Genomic DNA, 20,057 nt, shown 5'->3' on the forward strand with positions numbered 1-20,057 from the left:
GTTTGCTTTGAAATAGAAGCAAGTTGAACCGTACATTATTTTACCCCAATAAATAAATAAATGGAAGGTTGCCTTGAAACAGAAGCAAGTTGACCCATATGTTATTTTACCCTAATAAATAAATAAATGTTTATATGAAAGTTTGCTTTGAAATAAAAGCAAGTTGAACCATACATGATTTTACCTAAATAAATAAATGTACATTTGCTTTGAAATAGAAAGCACATTGAACCATACATTATTTTACCCCAATAAATAAATAAATGTTTATATGGAAGTTTGCTTTAAAATAGAAGCAAGTTAAACTACACATTATTTTACACAAATAAATAAATAAATACATCTTTATATGGAGGTTTGCTTTGAAATAGAAACAAGTTGAACCATACATTATTATACCCTAATAAAAAATAAAGAAATGAATAATTAATGAATAAATGAATAAATGAATGAATGAATAAATGTTTATATGAAAGTTTGCTTTGAAATAGAAACAAGTTGAACCATACATTATTATACCCTAATAAAAAATAAAGAAATGAATAATTAATGAATAAATGAATAAATGAATGAATGAATAAATGTTTATATGAAAGTTTGCTTTGAAATAGAAGCAAGTTGAACCGTACATTATTTTACCCCAATAAAGAAATAAATAAGGAAATAAATGTTTATATGAAAGTTTGCTTTGAAATAAAAGCAAGTTGAACCATTCATGATTTGACCTAAATAAATAAATAAATGTAAGTTTGCTTTAAAATAGAAAGCATGTTGAACCATTCATTATTTTACCCCAATAAATAAATAAATAAATACATTTTTGTATAGAGTTTTCCTTTGAAATAGAAGCAAGTTGAACCATACATTATTTTACACAAATAAATAAATAAATAAATGTTTCTATGGAAGTTTGCTTTAAAATAGAAGCAAGTTAAACTACACACTATTTTACACAAATTATTAAATAAATACGTTTATATGGAGGTTTGCTTTGAAATAGAAGCACATTGAACCATACATTATTTTACACAAATAAATAAATAAATACATTTATATGGAAGTTTGCTTTAAAATAAGAGCAAGTTAAACTATACAATATTTTACACAAATAAATAAATAAATACATGTTTATATGGAGGTTTGCTTTGAAATGGAAGCACATTGAACCATACATTATTTTACACAAATATATAAATAAATGTTTATATGGAAGTTTGCTTTCAAATAAAAGCAAGTTAAACTATACATTATTTTACACAAATAAATAAATAAATAAATACATGTTTATATGGAAGTTTGCTTTAAAATAAAAGCAAGTCGAACCATACATTGTTTTACCCCAATAAATAAATAAATGTTTATATGGAAGTTTGCTTTGAAGTGGAAGCACATTAAATCATACATATTTTTACACAAATAAATAAATAAATGTTGGACGTTTGCTTTGAAATAGAAGCAAGTTAAACCATACATTAATTTACCCCAATACATAAATAAATAAATTAATTAATGTTTATATGGAGGTTTTCTTTAAAATAGAAGCAAGTTTTAAACAAATAAATAAATATATATAAATAAATAAATGCTTATATGGAAGCTTGGAAGTTAAACCATGCATTATTTTTCCACAATAAACAAAATAATAAAATAAAAAAAGGAATAATGAATCAATGAATAAATAAATGAATAAATAAATGTTTATATAAAGGTTTGCTTTGAAATAGAAGCAAGTTGAACCATGCAATATTTTACACTAATAAGTAAATAATTTACTAACTGGTTGTTTGTTTATTTATATAATAATAATAATAATAATAATAATAATAATAATAATGTTATTTTTTTAAATATATAAGCATACAATTGATATAAAACTCATCATTGATTTAGAACTCACGTGTTTTTGTCCACAAACGTTCCTCTTTGTAGGTTCCACATCCTCAAACATGATACACAGGATTTTGTTTAGGACCGAGATATCTCATAAAAATCCACAATAGTGGAATCTATCTAAAATTTCACATTTATATTCCATGGCAATGCATGTTGTGTCATATTCGCACAGTGTTAAATCTAATATTTAGCTATTGTAATATTATACATCGAAATGTATAATATTCCAAACTTATTAAAGCTTTTAAAAGACTTTTGAATTTCCTGATTTGTGGGCCAAGCTCGTTACCAAACCGTTACAATAATGTGTTTGACATTAACAGTATGAGTAAAAATCTATAGTAGGCCTGTATTTTTTGGCTTTCGTTGAAACGCTATTTAATTGAGTTTTCCTATATTTCCATGGAGGTATAGTATTCAGTGTGAAAATAAAGGGTGGCCATACTGTAAAAGAGAAGCTACACAGCGCCACTTAGTGGGCATTAACATTATTACAGTAATCAGGTCAGATCTCATATTTAAGAGATTTGTTCACTGCCTGGGATCAAACCATGCTTTATCAGGACATTAGGCTAACAATGAAGCATGCTTTATCACACCAGGACATTAACGCAGAATTATCAAGATGACAAACAAATATATCTCTAGAACAAGAATTGTAGTAGCAGTAGTTGTGGTAAAAGCAGTAAAATAGTATAACATATGTAGTGCTTTCACTGTTGGGCTGACAGATGTCTGATATACAGTACATTCCAATGTGACTTATGTAAACAACTGTTATGTGACAGAACTTGAGGAATATTTCAAAATAAAAGTCACCCGGCCACTAGAAGAATACAGTGCGGGAAAAAAATATAAAATAAAATCAACTTGAGATGCCGTTTACTTAAACACATGCGTAATTTTCGAGATATTCGACAATATTTATCGATATATTTAACCTTCAATAAATAACAGCAACTGCATTTAATTTAAATTGTAAAAAGATGGCTTCAACGTTCGTATTTGAGGACTTTTAATGTAAAATTAGCTGTGGTTTCAAAACCACTGCTCTCTGGGGTCAGATGAGGTATTACAACATCATACAGTCAGTCACTATGTCAACTCTGAGACCGGTATAGTTTACTCAGATTCTTAACTGAAACCGTAATTATGATGCGGACCATCTTGATCGTGGCGATTATACTGTCAATAGCAGCTGCTTATTATATTTATCTGCCCCTGCCCAGCACTATATCAGAGCCATGGAAACTCATGTTTATGGATTCCATATTGCGTGGTGTAATGCATGTGGTAAGCTTTGCATCTGTTTCTGTTATATAATGAATAAGTTACATTGTATAAATATGCAGAATTGTCACTTAAATGTGGATACAATATTTAAACGTAAATAGTTGTAAAATTGGTGACATGCCTGATGAAAGTTTAAACCATTGTGTTTCATTTTCTAGCATATATTGTATTATATATAATTTGTTTTCTAACAATAACTTTGGTAACAATAAATAATGATACGACTTGTGTAAATTTGAAAAAACACATTTTTACTAACAATATATAAAATATCTTTTCTAACAACAAATGGAAAGCCTCTCATTTGTTTAATTTTTTTTCTTTTGACCATATTTTTTACTAACAATATATAAAAAGCTACAAATAAAAAATTAGCTGTTAAAAATAACTATTTGATTATTTGTCAAATTTGATTATTTATCTTTTCACCATATTTTTATTAACAAGACAAAATATATTTTCTAACAACAAATAAAAAGCTACAATTACAAAATGGTGTCATTTGTTAAAAAATAATTATTTGTAAAATTATTATTTTTTCACCATATTTTTATATATAAATTATGTATATATTTTTAACAAAAAAAAAAAAATATATATATATATATATATATTTGTCTTTTCGCCAAATTTTTACTAACTATATAAAATATATAATTTCTAACAATAAATGAAAAGCTACAATTAAAAATGTTCTCATTAGTTAAAATTATTTGTCAAAGTTGTTTTTTTTAAACCTATAAAATATGTATATATTTTTAACAACAAATAAAAAGCTACAAGTAAAAGATTGTCCTGTTTGTCTTAAAAAATAACTATTTGGTTATTTATCTTTTCACCATATTTTTACTAACAATATAGAAAATATATTTTTTAACAACAAAAAAAGTTGTCTCATTTAAAAAAAAAATGTGATTAATTGTCCAGTTTGATTTTTTTTATCTTTTCACTATATATATTTTTTTTTACCAACAATGTATAAAATATATGTATTTTCTAACAAATACAAACCTACAATTAAAAATGTCTCATTTGTTAAAAAAAAATTAGATTCTTTGTCAAATTTGATTTTTACTAACAATATATAAAATATATTTTCTAACAACAAATAAAAACCTACAATTAAAAAATTGTCTAATTAATTTTTTTTTTTATTTGTCCAGTTTGATTTTTTAATCTTTTCAATATATTTTTACTAACAATATATAAAATATACATCTTTTCTAACAACAAATACAAACATACAATTAAAAAATTCTCATTTGTCTAAAAAAATAAAAAATAAATCAATATTTGATTATTTGTCTTTTCACCATATTTTTTACTAACAAATGAAATGAAAAGCCACAATTAAAAAATTGTCACATTTCTCTCAAAAAATAAAAACAGATAAATATTTCATAATTTGTCATTTGAGCTTAGTTTTTACTTAAATTAATTGAATATCACTTCAAAAGAGTTATTAAATTTGACATTTTTATAATTATTTTATTTTTATGTATTATAATATATATTTATAAATACACACAATAGCTCTCAATAATAAAAATTCTAAATGTGGAATTTGAGCCTGTAATGCTTTAAAAAAAAAACATTCCGTATGTCATTTCAGAATAAAAGGAATTTTCCTAAAGAGATTTGCATGATCCTTCGAGAGTGCTTAACAATCCCGCTCTCTGATCCCTCTAACTCGTAGTTGTTGTTTTTTTCCTAGAGCTTTTTAGCTCATGATCTTGGCCTGAGTCGACCTTTTGATGTTGCAAAGTATGCTGCATCATGGGACGAAATAAAGGGTCCACAGTCTAGCCCAGCAATCCGGGTCACGGACACATCTTTTGGAGGAGTGCAGGCACAAGTGTTCGAGTCCACAAAAGCAGACCAAGAGCCACGTTTGAAAAGAGGTGTGGTCTATTTCCATGGAGGTGGATGGACACTCGGCAGTGGAAGTAAGTAAAAATGCATGTGACGTTTACGTTTTTAAAAAAAGAGTGAGAAAAAAATATACTTAATAACTTCTATTCCTTTTTTTCTTTAAAGAGATGCAAACGTATTATCTTCAGTGTTGGTCTATGGCTGAAGAGTTGGATGCAGTTGTAATATCAATTGAGTGAGCAATTTTCTACTGTATAATTTTATTGCTACATCCTTTAGGGCCTTAATTACATTAATTACCAGCTGTCATCTGTATAATTTGTGTGTTCAGGTACAGGCTGGCCCCGGAGGCACGTTTCCCAGATCAGTATAACGAAGCCGTGCTGGCCTCGAAACACATCCTGACAGCTGAGGTGTTGAGTCGGTACTCCATAGACCCGAAAAGAGTGGCTGTGTCAGGTGACAGCGCCGGTGCCAATCTAGCCGCTGCTGTAGCGCAAGAGGTATGAGAAATCGCTGCAAGTAAATTTCATCATTTGCTGAATGATATCCAATTCTAGTTTCATAGTTTGTTCAAGGTGCTGATTACAAAAACAGTCAGTTGCTCTAGCACGTCACATTTTCATACAAAATATGATTCGTTTCATAGCATTTTTGGTTTTAACAACCATTTGTAAGGTAAAAATCCCAAAAGCACTAGAAAAATTGGCACAAAGATAAGATTCCTAATTATTTGTTCAATTCTCAGCTGATTTTCACGTTTGAATGATTCTAAAGACATTTTATCCCTAAGTCTGATTTTATATATATATATATATATAATGTAGATTTTTTTTGCTACGATAATCTATATGTCTATATTTATTATTATTATTATATATTTATAGATATTTTATATTAATTTTTTATATTATTAATTAATTAATTATATATATATATATATATATATATATATATATATAATTTATTTATTTTAATTTCTATAGATATCACAATAAAATCACAATAACAATATATTGCGATATCTATAAAGCATATTTATAGATCTATAAAGCATATTTATATTTATTTTAATATTTCATTCACAATTATGTATATACAGTATATATATATATATATATATATATATATATATATATACATACATTCATATACATACATACAGTATATATATATATATATATATATATGATAAATGTATAATGTGTATATCATAGTAATATATATTATTATTATGTATTTTTTTCAGATTATCTTTTTTTAAGACTATAGTTTTTGTGATATATCGTTATTGTAATTTTTTTGCCATGAAAATTTTTTAATATATATCTCTCAATAATATTAAAATAAATGTTTGTAAAATTCATTTTTATTTATATATTAATATATAAATATATTTGATTAATTCTGATTAATTCTGAGATTATATATATGTATATATACATACATACATACATACATACATATATGTTTTTTCCCCCCAAGACTTCTATAGATAACACAATTTTTTATCGGTCCTATTTGCCACGATATATATATTATTATATTGTATAATATATATCGTAACTATATATATATATATATATATATATATAAAGTAAAATTGTACTTTTTAAACTTTTGACATTTGAACAATTTTTTTTGTAAGTGCGTAAGTGCATTAAATCTTATACATATATATTTATATATTCTTATTTTAGATGGTATGTGATGATATTTGAACTCAGTGTCATCAAATTTGGCTTTTTTTACAAATCGGCAGATTTTTTTCAAGTTGCAGGCTGTTTTTTTTACTAAAGAAAAAGAATACAAAATCAATTTTTTTTGTCTCTCTTCTCACAGATGGCTTTGGACAACAGCACCCCAATTAAATTCAAAGTTCAGGCCCTTCTCTACCCCACACTTCAGGCCTTAGACTTTAACACCCCCTCATACCAGCAGAACGGCAACATTCCCATCCTGCATCGCCCGCTCATGGCTCGATTTTGGCTGGAATACCTAAACGGGGATCCAAGATTTGTTACGTCTTTACTGGCAAACAACCACACGGCTCCCAGTCCAAGCCAGGAGATAGCAGCGGCCAAAGCCAAAACCAACTGGACCAAGCTTCTTCCGGTGGCCTTTCAGAAAAACTATAAACCTGTGGTTCCGCTTCACGGCGACCCAAAGCTCCTGGAGAAGCTGCCAGGCCTCTTGGATGTGAGAGCTGCGCCGTTACTAGCTGAAATGAAAGTGCTGAAGGCCGTGCCACCTGCTTACATCATGACCTGCGAGCATGACGTGCTGAGAGACGACGGGCTCATGTACGCCACACGACTGAAAGAGGCCGGAGTGGATGTTACCATTGATCACTACGAAGATGGGTTCCATGGATGCCTTAGTTTTGCTTTCGGACCATTTCGGTTTTCTGTAGGGTTTCGAAGTTTTAGGAACTACACCCGTTGGTTGAAGGAGAACCTCTAGCAGAAATCAGTTTCAAATGTTAAGCAACATGTCAATGCAATAGATTATGAATGGGGAGAAAAGCACACTGGTCAGGCTCAAAGCTACTTAAACTGTGTTTCAGTAACAATACACAATTGTTTTAGTAGCAGTGGGCTTATAGGGCACATAATGCCACGTAATACAGGATGATCCAGATTTTACAAAGGTTTTCTAAGGTTTTTTGAATGTGAATCCTTCTCTATTAATTTCTAAGTCTCATACAAATAATTTTTGTGATTAATTAAGTAATACTGATTACTTAAGTAATACTGAAAGTGACCAAAAAAAGAAATATAAATATACAAAATTGAATATATTTTTAAATGTTTATAAAAATATGAAAATTACCAGTTGGAATGTAAGTTTCTATAAATATATAAGTTTGTCAAAGTATTAAGTGATGCTAATGATGATTATAAATTAATCTAAAGAGATTTACCCCCCAAAATAGACATTTTTACAGCTGAAGTCAAAAGTTTACAAATCTGCAAAATGTTAATTATTTTACCAAAATAAGAGGAATCATACAAAATGTATGTTATTTTTTTATTTAGTACTGACCTGAATAAGATATTTCACATAAAAGATGTTTACATATAGTCCACAAAAGAAAATAATAGTTGAATTTATAAAAATGTCCCTGTTCAAAAGTTTACATACACTTGATTCTTAATACTGTGTTGTTATCTGAATGTTTTTTTGTTTGCTGTTTAGTGATAGTTGTTCATGAGTTCCTTGTTTGTCCTGAACAGTTAAACTACTGCTTTTTTCAGAAAAAAAGCCTTCAGGTCCCACAAATTCTTCGATTTTCAGCATTTTAGTGCATTTGGGATACAACTGAGGGACTCATATACAACTATTACAGAAGGTTCAAATGCTCACTGAAGCTCCAGAAGGAAATATGATGCATTAATAACTGGGGAAAACTTTTGAAATTTGAAGATCAGGGTAAATTTAACTTATTTATTTAATTTATTCTGGGGAACATGTAAGTATCTTCTGTAGCTTCTGAAGGGCAGCACTAAATTGGAAAAAAAGAAAAGAAAAAGAAAAGATATTTAGGCAAAATAAGAAAAATGTACACATCCCAGTTCCATTCAAAAGTTTCCCGGCTCTTAATGTATCGTGTTTCCTTCTGAAGCATCAGTGAGCGTTTAAACCTTCTGTAAGGTTACCTCTGTGGACTATACAGTATGTAATCATCTTTTATGTGAAATATCTTATTCAGGTCAGTATTAAATAAAAAATAACATGCATTTTGTAAGATCCCACTTATTTTGTTAAAATAATTAACATTTTGCAGATTCTGGAAGGTGTATGAAAACTTTTGTCTGCAACTGTATATAGCATCCATAAAAGTTTGAAAATGGCCAACTAAGTAAAACTATATACTAATTGCAATTTTCATTCCTCTTGTTTCTCAAATGCTCTATGAGCAGATTCATGTCCTTCACACTCAAGGCTTGCAGCGGTATACATTTTTATGTATACACACACACACACAAGCATGCAATTGTGCTCTCTGCACTAGTTTTGTGCAGCTGCATCTAGGCGTGACGTCTGCACAGATGTGCACCACCATGCCTCGAGGACTGGACTCATTTCTTACCGAGTGATACATTCTCTGAATGCATGCATGCATTTATTTCCTTGGGAAATAAACCGTTTGCACTGGTATCTCTTATTTTCAGAGCGGAATCTGTGAAACAGCATCTGTGAAATGGTTAAATGTAAATGTATATGAGTAAGTTATAATAATCATACATTTTATTCAACATACAAGTGTGTATTTAAAACAATTTGTGATCCTGGACCACAAAACTAGTCTTAAGTAGCACGGGTATATTTGTAGCAATAGCCAAAAATACATTGTATGGATAAGAATTGTCGATTTTTCTTTTATTAATTCCTAGCGTAATTATATCAAAACTTAATTTTTGATTAGTAATATGCATTGGACGACTTTTAGGCAAGCCGTCTTAGCCTAAAATATTCTTACTCGTCGTAATCGCATTTTTACTAGTAACAATTCAATTAGAGAGCTCTATAATTCAATTTTTACCTAGGCTCCCTAAGGCGATTTTCTCTGTATTTCGATTTTTTTGCACCCTCAGATTTTCATAGTTGTACCTCGGCCAAATATTTTCACATCCTAACAAGCCATACATCAATGGAAAGCTTATTTATTTAATAAAAAACGACCCTTATGACCAGGGGCGCCGCTAAGGGTGGGGGGGGGGGGGGGGGTGAAGTTAGGACAATTCTAAGGGCCCATGCCCTTTAGGGGCCCCCAGAGATCTGCTATGGTGTGGAAGGGGGGCCCCAACCTCATATTTTGTCAAAGGGCCCAAAATTGCGAGCGGCGCCCCTGCTCATGACTGGTTTTGTGGTCCAGGGTCACATTTATAAAACTCAAGGTTTACCATTTAAAATAATGTGCTTCGTCCACAAAATAATTTCCTCTTTGCAGGTTTCACATCCTCAGGCCTTTGTTTTCACACTTTCACCAAATTTCGCTGTGTCATCAGCATGTGATGAAAATGGTGTTAAATGTAATATTTATTGTTATATTCTATATGAACATGTATGATATTCAACAATAATGAATCATGAAAGTAAAAAGACGAAGCAGAAGTCTTGTCTACTTGTTCATTGTCCATTTGGAAGTGTCAAACACCGTGGCTGAATTCATAATGAAAGCATAAATGCTTTTTAATTCGTGTGAAGTGATATCTGACTTGTAGTTGATTAAACAGTACTTATATACAACCAACAGAGCATGCAGATAATTTCAAAATAAAAGTCTTGGTCTCTATCCCGAATCCAGGAAAGGAAGAAATGTACAACATTTAACATCACCGTGTTGTTTATTTAAATTTTAAAAAGTAAAAAATAAATAAAGTTTACTTACATTATAGTTTCTGTGTTGTTTAACAACATTAAATAACACAAAAGCGTATTAAAACACTTTGCTAGTAGTTAAGTTAATCAACTTATAGGAGTAACTGATCTTCCAAAATGTGAGGCAATAAATTAGCCATTAACAACACTAATAAAAGCACTAATAGTACAACAGTAAGTAGGACATGAGGACTTTTAATATAAAACAACTGCTGATTTCTTAATTTCTGCCTTGTAAATAGGTGAGGTGTCATTCAGCCACTATGAATGACTCTGACTTGTGCGACGGTCTTGTATTTGTAAAGCTCTTTTAATATAATTCATAATGCGGCCAGTTTTAATCGTAACGAGTTTACTCTCAATGGCAGTGGCTTATTATATTTATCTGCCTCTGCCCAGCACTATATCAGAGCCATGGAAACTCATGCTTGTGGATGGATTAATACGTGGAACAATGAAAATGGTAAGATTTTGCATTTAAAAATGTATTTATAAATGCAATTAATTCAATATACGAAATTAAAATAATAAGAAAATATTTTTCTCTCATAGAGTTTTGTAGCTCATGACCTTGGACTGACTTCCCCATTCGGTTTGGTCAAATTTATTTCGGCCTTTACGGAGGTAAAAAGTATCGAGTCTAGCCCAACAGTCCGAGTGACAGATGCATCTTTTGGAGGAGTGGAAGCACGAGTATATGAGTCAGTTCCTGCAGGACAGAGCTTGAAAAGAGGCGTGGTGTATTTCCATGGAGGTGGATGGACAGTCGGCAGTACAAGTATATCATAGTTTATTGTTTATAGTCATGCATATGAAGGATTTTGTTAAATGCATTAGACGTTATAGCCACAGACAGAGTGACATAGATTTGTTCAGCAGTCTCAAAGCGCCCTCATGTGGGAGAGAAAGGAAACTTCTAAATCAGAGCAGGGCTCGGGATTAAGGCTTGTCCGGGACAAGTGGATTTTGCGGTGAAAGAGGATTTTACCTGCCGGACCGGACAAGTGACCTCATTAAAACATCAATTACAAACAATAACTAGCGCAGCAACGAAACTTACAGCAACAGTAGTTCAATAAACTAGTAGTTTATATTAACTGACTTACATTTTAGACACATCATTAACCGTTTTTGCTAACGAAAATAGTTGTAAGCAAAGCAACAGCAGAACAGTCGTGAATCTCTGAGAAACACAGCGGTGTTTCAGTACTAAATGATTTAGCATTTTTTAATGAATCGGGTGAGTCAGTGAACGAACTGGTTGAATCCGTGACTCACTCATCTTATTGGTGGTTCGGTTTTATATTCAAAGGTATTGCATTTTTCCAACATTTTAGATTTATGTTTTAAAAAAGTAAAACATTAATCTTATAACATTATTTATGTATTTGCAATTTTACTGTGTAAATGCATTTTTTTGGAACCTCTTATCTTCATTAAACAGTCTAAGTAAATACAATTAAATGTCATTTTCGTTGCAGGCTCGGTTTTTCCTGTGCAGTGGAAAGATGGAGTTGGTTGATACTGATTTAATTTGTGTAACCATACAGAGTCTAATTATTCTAACTTAATGTATTGATAAAATTGAAGAACTTGATGTGAATGATGACACATACAGTTTGTAAGGTTAGGGAAATAAAGATAAAAAGTGTCCTATAATCAATTTAAGGCAAATATCACAAATATTCAGATTAAAGTAAGACATTATAGAGTAGTGATGAGACTATTGCTTCAGAATGGATTAATTTACAACAAAAAAAGTTTTTGTGTTTGTTTTTTTTTGCCCCGGACAAGTAAATTTTTCACTCGGACAAGTGAATGTCTAATTTACACATGTCAGAGTGTAATGTCAAGCCCTGCATAGGCATATTATGTATGGTTTATGGCAAGCCATTTTAGCCACGAGTGTTACTCGTTGTAATTGCATTTTTACTAGTAACAAGTCAATCAGGGAGCTCTATAATAAAATTTTTACTAGGAACAATGGCAATTAAAGAGCTCTCTAATTCAATTCATACTAGTAACAATTCCAATCAGAGAGCACTACAAATAAATTTTTTTCTAGTCATATGTCTCCATTGACTTCCATTCATTTTTAATTACAGAGCTCTGCGACAGAATTTTTACTACTAAGAAATTCAATTAGAGAGCTCTACAATTGAATTAGTACTAACAATTCCAATTAGTGAGCTCTCCGATTTAATTATTACTAGTAAAAAAGCAATTACAGAGCTCTACAATTCAATTTTTACTAGTGAAATTTTTTTTTTAAAGGGCTGGTTCACCCAAAAATGAAAATTTGATGTTTATCTGCTTACCCCCAGGGCATCCAAGATGTAGGTGACTTTGTTTCTTCAGCAGAACACAAATTAAGATTTTTAACGAAAACCGGTGCAGTTTGTCAGTGATTTAATGGCAGTGGATGGGACTTTGAAAGTAACAAAAAACATGCACAGACAAATCCAAATTACACCCCGCGGCTCGTGAGGATACATTGATGTCCTAAGATACGAAACTATTGGTTTTTATGAGAAACTGAACAGTATTTATATAATTTTTTACCTTTGATGCATAGCCATCTGTCATGAGCACAAGCTTTTCATCTGGCTCGTTACACGTGTACGCGCTCTGGCGTAGTATACGCAAACGCCGTAAGCGATCTGTCGCATGTATACATCGCTCATTGTTTACACAGTGAACAGAGATTGTGGGTATAGTGGCTATTCAAAATGGTAATTACTTGCGCTTATGCTGATTGTTCAAACCGTTTTAACGCTAAAAGATTACGTTTGCTTGCGTGAACTCATCCGAGACTGTTTTTTATCACCAATTTCACCGTGTTTGTGTATACTATGCCAGAGCGCGTACACGTGTAACAAGCCGGATGATGAGTTTGTGCTCATGTCAGTTGGAAGAGGCTGTGTATCAAAGGTAAAAAAATGACATAAATACTGTTCAGTTTGTCTCAAAAACCGATCATTTCATGTCTTAGGACATCAATGTATCGTCACAAGCTGCAGGGTGTAATTTGGATTTGTCTGTGCATGTTTTTTTTACTTCCATGTTTTTTTCACTCACAATATTTGGCTGGTAGACTGCACCGGTTTTCGTTAAAAATCTTTGTTTGTGTTCTGCTGAGGAAACAAAGTCACCTACATCTTGGATGCCCTGGGGGTAAGCAGATAAACATCAAATTTTCATTTTTGGGTGAACTATCCCTTTGAAGATATGTTTAATTGCCAATGGTCTGTAATTGAATTAAAGAGCTCTCTAATTCAGTTGTTACTAGTAACAATTTATTTAGAGAGCTCTCTAATTGGAATTCTTACTAGTAAAAATTCTGTTGTAGAGCTCTGTAGTTAAAAATGAATGGACGTCAATGGCGACATATGACTAGTAAAAATTCATTTGTTGAACTCTCTAATTGGAATTGTTACTAGTAAAAATTGAATTATAGAGCTCTCTAATTGAATAGTTACTAGTAAAAATGCAATTGCTACGAGTAACGCTTAGTATATTTTAGGCTAAAATGGCTTGCCATAATGGTTTAACCTCTTTCTTTGCATTTAGAGATGGAGTCATATTACCTTCAGTGCATGGCTATGGCTGAAGAGCTGAATGCAGTCGTGATATCTGTCGAGTAAGCAATTTTTTGCATTTTGCATATGTGACCCTGCACCACACAACCAGTCATATGAGTCAATTTTTTGAAATTGAGATTCATACATCATCTGAAAGCTGAATAAATAAGCTATATTTGGTCGTGATACAACTGTTTGAAAATCTGGAATTTGAGGGTGCCAAAAAAATTAAAATAATGAGATTAATGCTAAAGTTCTTAGCAATGCATTTTACTAATCAAAAATTAAGTTTTGATATATTTACGGTAGGGAAATTGACAAAATATCTTTATGGAACATGATTTTTACTTAATATCCTACTGATTTTTGCCATAAAAGACACACTACTGTGCTACTTAAGACTGATTTTGTGGTCTCATATGGTTTAAAGTAGTTATTTACTTAATTTGTATATTATATTTTAATTGTATGATTAGGTACAGGCTGGCACCAGAGGCACGTTTCCCAGATCAGTATAATGATGCTTTTCAGGCGTCGAAACACATCCTGACAGCTGAGGTGTTGAGTCGGTACTCTATAGACCCGAAAAGAGTGGCTGTGTCAGGTGACAGCGCCGGAGGAAACCTGGCTGCTGCTGTAGCGCAAGAGGTATGGGAAATCCGAGCACCAATTATCATAATTACAAATAATAATTAAAGGGAAAATTTTATGTTTATTTGCTTACCCCCAGGGCATCCAAAATGTAGGTGACTTTGTTTCTTTAATAGATGTCACTATACTTCCACAGTTGATTGATCCACCTTATTTTTCCATAAAAGTGGGTGCACCAATTTGTACATTTTAAGATTCTAGCTTCAGGTCTCATCTGCGTCCAGCTATTTTTAGCTGTACAAAACAGGGCGTTTGCTGCTCTTTGTTGCAAATTGGTGTGTCTTACCATGTTATTTTAATGTATTATCTTAATTTTAAACACACTGATTCACTGATCAAACAGTTGTACCATTTACTTCACGTTGTCATTTTTCTCGTTTTTTCCCTATAGCAGATAATGAACTGGTAGTCTCGCCTATTAAAGGCTTACATCCATGTTTAAGAATAAGATGGATAAAAGTACATTAAAAGTATTTAAAAATTTTTTTTTTTTTTTTTAAATGTTATGCTTTGAAATGTTATTGGCATACATTCCCAGAACAGAAATCTGAACATTGGATAAAGCCAGGTTCAAAAATTGTTGAATATTGTTTTTAATGGATTTTGGATATCTTTTTGTGGCTCAGCTCAGGGGGAAAAAATATAATTTTGAAAAAAAGCCCCTTATGTGTTTCAAGTCTGAAATAAGACACATTATGGAAGCAAAATAGCCTAAAACCTCCAAGATGTTACATATATATATATATATATATATATATATATATATATATATATATATATATATATGTTTAGTATAATTATAATTACATATACACAACCAGTCAAACGTTTTTGAACACTAAGATTTTTAAAATTATTTAAATAATTCTGTTCATCAAATAAAAATAACTTTTAAAAGAACAGCTTTCTATTTGAATATATTTTAAAATATAATTTATTCCTTTGACAAAAGCTACATTTTCAGCATTATTACTCCAGACTTCAGTGTCACATGATCCTTCAGAAATCATTTTTATATGCTGATTTGCTGTTCAAGAAACATTTTATTATTATTAATATTTAAAACAGTTAAGTACATTTTTAAGGATTCTTTGGCGAATAGAAATATTCAAAGATCAGCATTTATCTGAAATGCAAAGCTTTTTGGGAAGTAAATTATTAAAAAAAATAATACTTGCAGGTAAATGCTGTTCTTTTGAACTATCTATTAATTTAGAAATTAATACTTTTAATTAAAATTCTACTTGCAACATAATAATAAAATCTGAATATTAGAATGATTTCCGAAGGATCATTTGACTGGAGTAATGATACTAAAAATTCAGCTTTAAAACACAGGAATAAATTACATTTCAATATATATTCAAATAGAAAACAGTTCAGTAAAAACGTAAAAAAAAATTGTACTGTTTTCGCTGTACTTTGGATCAAATAAATGCACACTTTGTGAGCAAAAGCGACTTCTTTAAATACATTTAAAATATTTAATGACTTTAAAACTTTTGGCTGATAGTGTATAAATGAAAAAAAAACTGAACATAACATAACAACAAAATACAAAATATTGCATTTTATGCTTGATTTACTAGTGTGCTAAAGATATTGCTCATTAAAGGAATAGTTCACCCAAAAATTTACATTCGGTCATCATTTACTCACCCTCATGCCATTTCAAACCTGTAATAGCTTCTTCATTATGTTGAACACACAATAAGATGAAAAAAACAAACAGTTGTTGGTCCCTATTGACTTCCATAGTACGAAGTTAATGGGGACCATCAACTGTTTGATTACCATCAATCTTTAAAATATCTTCATGTTTAACATAAGAACAAATCTTGGAACAATATAAAGGTGAGTAAATGATAGCAAAATTTTTCCTTTAAAGTTTTTTAATAATCAAATTTTTTGTGTCTGATTTCACAGATAGCTTTGGACAGTAGCGTTCCTATTAAATTCAAACTTCAGTCCCTGGTCTACCCCGCGCTTCAGGCCCTGGACTTCAACACCCCCTCGCACCAGCAGAACGGCGACATTCCAATCCTATACAAACCACTCCTGGCCCGCTTTTGGCTGGAGTACCTAAACGGCGAGCAGAAACTGGTTCCCGCTTTGCTGGCAAACAACCACACGGCTCTGGATCAGGGTCAGGCAATAGCAGCAGCCAGAGCCAAGACCGACTGGACCAAGCTTCTTCCGGCGGCGTTTCAGAAAAACTACAAACCCGTGGTTCCGGTTCACGGCGACCCAAAGCTCGTGGAGAAGCTGCCAGGCCTCCTGGATGTCAGAGCGGCCCCGTTGCTAGCCGAAACGCAAGCCTTGAAAGTCGTACCTCCCGCTTACATTATGATCTGCGAGCATGACGTGCTGAGAGACGACGGGCTCATGTACGCCACGAGACTGAAAGAGGCCGGAGTGGATGTCACCGTCGATCACCTCGAAGATGGTTTTCATGGGTGTCTTAGTTTCGCTTTTGGACCGTTTGCATTTTCTGTTGGAAAACGAAGTCTTGGGAATTACATCCACTGGCTGAATGAGAACCTCTAAAAGTCTTGTGTGGATGGGGTCTCTGTTAAATATATGTTCATTTTAAATTAGTTTTTATAAATTTAGCATCAAGTTCAATATGACTTTTTGCTAGAAAAAAACTGAACAATTCGATTTAATACAGGCAATTTCTTTTTAACTTTTTAATGTCAAAATTATTCATGCAGTGCAACTGGATTTTATAAACAAGTATAACATTAACTTTAAAGTTTATATTATAGGTAATTTGCAGAATGCACAAACAGGCTAATCGTGATAGAAACATGTTAAAAATATACTAACAACATGTTAATAATGCTAGAAACATACTAATCATGATAGTAGCATGTTAATCATGCTAGAATCATGTTAATCATGTTAAAACATTTTAACATGCTAGTAACATACCAGAAACCTGCCAGAAACATGGCAGCAACATGCCAGAAACTTTGAATCAAATAAATGCAGGCTTGGTGAGCAGAAGAGACTTCTTTAAAAAACATTAACATATAAACAAATGCTTAAATTTACGGGGTTATGATATACAAAGATAAAAAAAATGTCAAAATAGTCAAAATGTAGTATTGTTTAAAAAAGAGACAAAGAAACTTATAATAGGATAGATGCGGGAAATTAATAACATATATTATTATTATTTTATATCATTTTTGGCCTGACAGGCCTTTCAGGGATAGATATAGTTTTAGATGGATAGCACATGTTCATAAAAAGATGTTCATGCCATAAAATCGCTGTTCAAAGCATATGATCATGTTTACATAGAACTTCAGACTGTTAAAATACAACACTACTGGGAAAATGTTCCAACTCCTGTCTGGGAATTGCAACTTCTTTTGGCAGTTTCTTTGCTGCTGGCAGTCAGCAGTTTTGACAAAAGGGAATTTCCTAAAAACCTAGCGGTGTGGTGGTTTAATGAAACACGAGCTGGAAGGGAGTATTTAAGGGAACCTATCCGTCACTGTTAGCGCATGGGAAACGCCGGGGGGAGCAGATAAGCGCGGAGGAATGCGGCTCTCGCTGTTTTTCTCACCTGTGAGACCTATTGCACCTTTGGCTTTTCTTTCTTTTTTTAATTGGGAGTGTGGGGACAATAATCAATTTCTGTCACTACTGTGATTCTCAGGGGAAACTTTTTAAATGGATGATCTTTGTAATACATTCACATTTATGTCCTCTTATTGGTTTGTAACCAATCTGCAGGGCAGTTTATGAAATGATACTACTGTCTTCTTTCGGGTATGATGAGTATGTGAGTCAGTGGCTGTAATCATGTTTCTTTTGTTGCTGTGTTAAAATAGAACAATTGTTTTGGAACTGTCTTGATTATGTGATTTTTTCTTTGGGTACAAAATAAACCACTTATGATGACTTGCTTTTTATGTAAGGTGTCACTGTTCTTCAGCAATATGTCCAGCATCTCAAAGAAAGAGCATTTCCCACTAAATCCACCAGAAACCAGCTGTACTATCCACATGAACTATCCAAGGGACAGTTCACCCAAAAATGAACATTTTGTCATTAATTGCTCACTGTCATGTTGTTCCAAACCTGTAAGACTTTTGTTCATCTTTGGAACACAAATTAAAATATTTTGGATGAAATCCGCAAGCTTTCCGTCCCTGCATAGAGAGCAACGCAATTGACATGTTCAAGGCCCAGAAAGGTAGTAAGTACATTATTAAAATAGTCCATGTGATATCAGTGATTCAACCTTGATTTTAGGAAACTAGATTGCGCTACATTTTATGCACAAAGAAAACAAAAATAATGACTTTATTCAATTTCCGTGTCAGTCACAAGAGTATACCCCTGGCAAATTCTGACATAAAGTTAATTTTATTCAACCAGAAAGGTTTTTTTTTTACCAGAAGTGACATAGGCTTCTCCTAAAAGATGATAAGACGATGTACAAGAGGAATCATTGTGGAAAAAGATACTTCTCAGCTTTCATTTACATTTGAACAAAAAGTGGCATGTCCGAAATTATTCATATCCTTTGCAAACTGTCACAGTCTATGGGAAAATCTAAAGTTCTATACCATTCCAAATAGTCCAAGCTGTTCTAAAGCATCCTAATTACCCTGATTCACTGGAAACAGCTGTTTTAATCAACCCAACAGGTGAAAAACAGAAGCTCTCTGCTGTTGGTTTGTGGACAGTCATGGCTAAGACAAAGGAGCTCACTGAGGACCTGTGGCTGTGCATTGTGGCTGCTCACAAGTCAAGAAAGGGCCATAAGACCATATCTAATTGTTTTGAAGTTCCAGTGGCTACAGTGCAAAGTATTATTAAAAAATACAAGACGTTCTGCACTGTAAAAAAATCTCATAGGACGTGGTCGGAAGCCAAAAGTGACACCTGTGCTGGGCAAGGATCACCACCAAGGCCATCCTGATGAATCTGGGCTCTGCTGGTGGCAACATCTCAAGGCAGGCAGTCCAACGGACACTGCACACCGCTGGGTTCCACAGGCGCAGACCAAGGAGGACACCACTTCTCCAGATAAGGCACACAAAAGCCTGCTTGGCCTTTGCAAATGTTCATCTGGACAAAGAAGAAGACTTCTGGTCTTCTGTTTTATGGTCAGATGAAACAAAATTTAATTGTTTGGTCACAATGATGTAGCCTTCATTTGGTGTAAAAAAGAAGAAGCCGTCAACCCTAAGAACACCATCCCCACTGTCAAACATGGTGGTGGGAACCTAATGTTTTGGGGGTGTTTTTCAGCCTTTCAGCCAGGTTTTTCAGGGAATCTAATCACAGTAAACAGCACCATAAAAAAGGAGCAATACATCAAAATTCTCACCAACAACATCATAGAAACTTGGCCTTGGG

At 32.3% G+C, this 20,057-nt stretch overlaps 2 protein-coding genes across 2 annotated transcripts; both read left to right on the plus strand.

Moving 5' to 3' along the window:
- Positions 1–2,975: 2,975 nt before the first annotated feature.
- On the plus strand, positions 2,976–10,303 carry nceh1b.2 (neutral cholesterol ester hydrolase 1b, tandem duplicate 2). Its single transcript, XM_073830732.1, has 5 exons — positions 2,976–3,186; positions 4,901–5,132; positions 5,224–5,293; positions 5,390–5,561; positions 6,901–10,303. The coding sequence occupies exons 1-5, from the start codon at positions 3,046–3,048 to the stop codon at positions 7,519–7,521; spliced, it is 1,236 nt and encodes a 411-aa protein (XP_073686833.1). The 5' UTR covers positions 2,976–3,045; the 3' UTR covers positions 7,522–10,303.
- A 393-nt stretch (positions 10,304–10,696) lies between these two features.
- LOC141300722 (neutral cholesterol ester hydrolase 1-like) lies at positions 10,697–18,601 on the plus strand. The gene is made up of 5 exons (XM_073831021.1): positions 10,697–10,906; positions 10,996–11,221; positions 14,014–14,083; positions 14,501–14,672; positions 16,602–18,601. The coding sequence occupies exons 1-5, from the start codon at positions 10,769–10,771 to the stop codon at positions 17,220–17,222; spliced, it is 1,227 nt and encodes a 408-aa protein (XP_073687122.1). The 5' UTR covers positions 10,697–10,768; the 3' UTR covers positions 17,223–18,601.
- Positions 18,602–20,057: the final 1,456 nt, after the last annotated feature.

The sequence above is a fragment of the Garra rufa genome, chromosome 24, assembly GCF_049309525.1.
Source record: "Garra rufa chromosome 24, GarRuf1.0, whole genome shotgun sequence".
Classification (NCBI taxonomy): Eukaryota; Metazoa; Chordata; class Actinopteri; order Cypriniformes; family Cyprinidae; genus Garra; species Garra rufa.